This window comes from Ipomoea nil, unplaced genomic scaffold (assembly GCF_001879475.1).
Source record: "Ipomoea nil cultivar Tokyo-kokei standard unplaced genomic scaffold, Asagao_1.1 scaffold3150, whole genome shotgun sequence".
In the NCBI taxonomy this organism is placed as follows: Eukaryota; Viridiplantae; Streptophyta; class Magnoliopsida; order Solanales; family Convolvulaceae; genus Ipomoea; species Ipomoea nil.
In genome coordinates this window covers 700,236-704,937 of record NW_017619578.1, presented here as the reverse complement: position 1 = coordinate 704,937, position 4,702 = coordinate 700,236, and the positions used below count along the sequence as shown (strand labels likewise).

The following is a 4,702-nucleotide window of genomic DNA, read 5'->3' as shown; positions in this document are numbered from 1 at the left end:
CAGCTGGAAAGAAAAATTCGTGAAAATTGCTTCCTAAACTTCTTTTTGCTTGAAACTTTTTATGGAGAATCTAGACTTGTTCTAATTGATTTTTGTAAAAATTTTTGGTTAAAAATATGTTTCGATTTTTCCTGAAAAATTTCGTAAAGTGGAGGCAGTGTGCTGCCAGTTCAATTTCTGTCTGGCGCAGTGTTTGGGAATAATTCGGGAAAAATACTTTTAGACCTTGGATTGATTTGAAATTTTTTTTGTATAATCTAGACTCACTGTAACTTGTATCTGGAAAATTTCATCTGAAAATGTATTACCAATATATTTCTATAAATTTTGCAATATAGGTCATACCTTCTGAAAATTTCTGTCGGTTCCTTATTTGAGGTGTTGAGAATTTGTTTGCTTGAGAAATATCAGTAATGTTGTCACTTTTATAAAGATTGAGGATAAAGGAAATTGATTCTTAAGACTTGTGTAGTATCCTGTTGTGAAATTTTGGATACTTGAGTTATGACCCAGTTTGTTGTGGAGTGAGCGGTTGAATATACCGACTCACTAGGGAGCTTAAAAACTCTCTGTTGTTTTGTGGAATGAGCAGTAGAAACATATCCTGTCTCACTAGGACATTTAGTCCTGTTGTTTTGAGGAGTGGTTAGCGGAGTCTACCACTAGGGTATTTACCCTGTTGAGTAGTAGTCAGTAGAAACGTATCCTGGCTACTAGGACTAGTTACTACCCATTGGGCTTGGAAACCCATTGGGGGTGTGCACACTTAAGGTATTAGTTCTGTTCCACTTATATGGGATATTTGCGTAGTGTTCAGTTGAGTGAGTACTGTTCACTAGGGCTTATTGAATAAGACTCTGCCCATCATTTGGTTGGTTTAAATGGAATTTTTGCGTAGTGTTCAGTAGAGTGATTACTGTTCACTAGGGCTTAAGTAATTAAGACCCCGCCCATTATTTGAGATTGAATGGGATTTTGTGTAGTGTCCAGTATGGTGATTACTGTTCACTAGGGCTTGATGAAACAAGACCCTGCCCATTGCATTGGGATTGGTGTTCCTCCATGTTGGAAAAAAATATATTACTTTTGAAAGGTTCCTAAATATCCATTGTGAGAACTACTGATTTGTTATTAAAAATTATGAGTATTGTTGGGAAATTATGGTTGTTGGAAATTCTGAGTATTTCATATTTGAGTTATGTTCTATATGATTATGCTCTATTGGTAATAAAAGATTAAATGTTTAAAGGGTGTATGCTATATGCCAATTATCTGCTCCTATGTGCTATGTGCAAATATGTTTTACGGGGTGAAGTAGATCTTACAAGCTTAATGCTGAATTTGTGTGTTTCTTTGTTTTCTATTCTTTAATTGTTTTTGCAGGAACTCTTGCATTAGCATTGGGCATGAGAATGAGCGAACCACCTAGAGATATCATTTATTAGTTAGACAGTTGAATTGTTAGTTGTTCATGTACTAGTTCATACATTGAGTTGTTTTAGTTAGCTGTTTTTGGCCTTAGCATTTGGGTATAAGAGAAATTCCTGAATGTGGCGGTAGCACTCTCCGTTTCTTTTGGTTTTAATTTTGCTTCCGCAATTATATATGTTTTCAACAAAAAAAAAAAAAAAAAGAAAATTGTACGTATTTTCGACAGTTTATGTAGTTTAAGAAATGGGGGTGTTACACCCACCTATCCCCCACTGACTCTTATGTGTTAATTCGGTCCTGGGATCCCTCGTGGAACCCAAAACCATGTCCAGACACATTTAAACACAAACGACGACACCACGTAATCAAGTAATGAATTAAAATCAAGAATCACATCAAATACATCCTAACACGACTTCTAAACATAATCAAGACTCAATACCCGAACATGCAAGATCCCGCCCAAACATACCAAGAATATCACGATACGAAATCCACGATTTAACCCTAGGGCTCTAGTCATATTTAAAGAACAAGATCATAATTTATCTTAAAATCAAGAACATCAAGATTATCACATAAGCATCAAGATCAACACATAAATATCAAGATCGTCTCATAAACATCAAGATTATCTCATAATCACCATAAAAGCCTTATCAAGATACAAGCATAGAATTGCATATCAAATAAGCCAAAGAAGAAGATTATAGCAAGGAAAATAGGTTTTGTTGAGACATGGGTTACCTCTTAGCCTTAATTAGAATCCTTGGCTACTAAGGTTCTTTCTCTAGATCCCCTCTTCTTGATTTCTCATATGTTTTGTGATAGGGGAATTCTTGGGAATTCTTGTGTGGTGGAATCAATTGTGGTGTGAATTCAAGGTGCCTCCTATGTCCTTATATATACCTAAGAGTCCTAACTAGGGTTTGAATGATAGGAATTTACTTATTCTATTCCTTATAGGACTAAGGGTTTGGTTTAGGGATAAGGGTCCATGATCCATGGTGGACTCTTCTTAATTAATTAAGGGAATTCAATTCTCTTTTAATGGTAAGTAATTAAATAATTAGTTTGGGTTAGTGGCCGTAACACGGGGTGTTACAACCAGTGCATCGCGGTGCGGTGCCTGGCCAGTCGGCAAGTCCTTATCCGTGAAAGTTATGGGTTCTTTGCATGCTCTCTTTGGGCTGCCTTCACGCCCGTACGCTGTACCCACGTACAACTGCCGAGCCCAAGTCTTTCGAGTATTAGAGGAGTCACCTCCTTCTGGGCCGCCGACTATCATATTGATGACCAGCTTCTGTCTCCATTGCGCCTCATCCTCCGCGGATACCGGTTGCTTGTCGTGATCTAAGTAGGCCGACCCGGAGGGGTCGCCATCTTCTTTTGTCTAGGATGTCGCCCTTCTTCGCCATTGATTAGGAGGCCACGTACCTTGCTGAATGATCCCCTCCATGATCTTCTTTAAGTAATAGCAATCTTCCGTGTTGTGAGTATAAGTTTTATGATAGCGACAGTACTTGGATGGCTTACCCGGGTCGGCACTAGTCGTATGCTCACTCGGCAGAGGCGGCACACCCGCTTTATCTCGTGCACTGGATGCGGAGGAAGCGGTCGGTAAGGGTGAGTACCGGTTCTATCGTAGGCGCGTTGGGCCTCCTGTCAGCTTGGTGGATCCCGATGCCTTTCTCTCGCATCTGCACTGGTTCGTTTTCCTCCTGAGGCCCCTCCGGCCTCACGCTGTCGCTTGTACTTCATCGCTTGCTCATTATTGGCTCGCTTGTTGGCCATGTGTATGGCCTCCGCGTATGTGGCCGGCCGGTTATGATACAACTGGCCGGATCGAATCGACTCAATGACGAATGTGAGTGCAGTCTGATCCTCGACTTCTTCGATAGATTGGATCTCCTTCTGACATCGAGCCAAATACGTTTTGAGCAATTCACCCTCATCTTGGTGAATATCGCCAAGATGCGTAAGGTCCTTCTGAGGCTTTATGTTAGCAACATAGTGACTCATGAAACGGTCGGCCAATCCCTCGAAGCTGCGGATCGATCCCGGTGGCAGGGCGACGAACCATCTTTGAGCTTGCCCTTTCAGAGTTGGCAAGAAGGCGCGGCACATGACAGGGTCCTTGACTCCTAAGACCTGCATTTTCACCTGATAGCTCAAGAGGTGTTCTCGCGGGTCGCCCGACCTGTCGAAAGTAGCTTGCTCCGGAAATTTGAAGTCGCCGGGTATCTTATATGCCATGATTTCGACTGAGAAGGGCAAGGCGGTGAGCAGCATTTGACTGGGAGACTTGGTTTTGCCCTCTACCTGTTCCTTTAAATTACGCAGTTCCTCAGCCAAATAAGTCATCTCGCCAGAATTCCGAGTGTGATTTCCGGTGGACTCGGTGTTTTCTCCGGCCTGAGACTCGGCTTGCCGATCCTCGTTATGGGCAGGCCTCTCAGTCCGCCGCCCCTGGGTTCTGGTTCTTCGTGTGTGAGTCTTTTCTCTGGCGACCTCATGATTCTGCTGACTTGACCGCGCTCGTCTAGGTGCTCCCTTATCCAATCGCTCTTTTGCCGACCGACGGGTTGTGTTTGGGCTTAGTCTGGAGTGCACAGACCAAGCCGGTGGGTCATCTGCCCTCTGGTCTTCTCGCCTGTCTCTGTCAAACCTGTGGGGCGGATGCTGGTTTTATGGCTGCGGATTCGGCGATCGGGAGACCGATGGTTCTCTCAGTTCATGGGTTTGTAGGGCTACGGCGCGAGCAATGGCCCCGATCTGCGCGGGGGTGAGAGGTATCATCGATGGAGGCCGATTTCGAGGCACCGAATCACATCCTTGACTTTGCGAATTTCGCAGGTTCAATTTGTTCCTCAGGTCTGCCTCGGGCACACTGTGACGATCGGAGGCCTAGCTTCGATCCTCAGCCATTGTTTTCAACTTCCGTTCCTGCTACTCGACTTTCTGCTCTATTTTCGACTCCTTTTTTTTTATGCAAGAGAGCGATCGTAACCTTTCGTTACGTCCTCACGGACGACGCCACTGTTGGTTTTAGGGTTTTAGGCCCAGGGAGGTCCAACACAACCTTGGTTGGTGGATTCACCTCTCAAAAATAGAAGGGAAATAATAGCTCTTGTAAGTGTGTGTATATTCTTGGCGTGAACTTGCCGTCCCCTTTACATTCTTGAGGAGTCCCATTTTATAGTGGGTTTCCTCGGAATCATTCAAAAGTACACATTTAAGGCCATAAATCGACCTATTAATACTAGGGGGC

At 43.3% G+C, this 4,702-nt stretch overlaps 1 protein-coding gene across 1 annotated transcript; it reads right to left on the bottom strand.

Annotated features, from left to right (window-relative positions):
• Positions 1-3,096: 3,096 nt before the first annotated feature.
• On the bottom strand, positions 3,097-3,795 carry LOC109167352. The gene has a single exon (XM_019316371.1). It carries the CDS (start codon positions 3,793-3,795, stop codon positions 3,097-3,099), a length of 699 nt encoding a protein of 232 aa, XP_019171916.1.
• Positions 3,796-4,702: the final 907 nt, after the last annotated feature.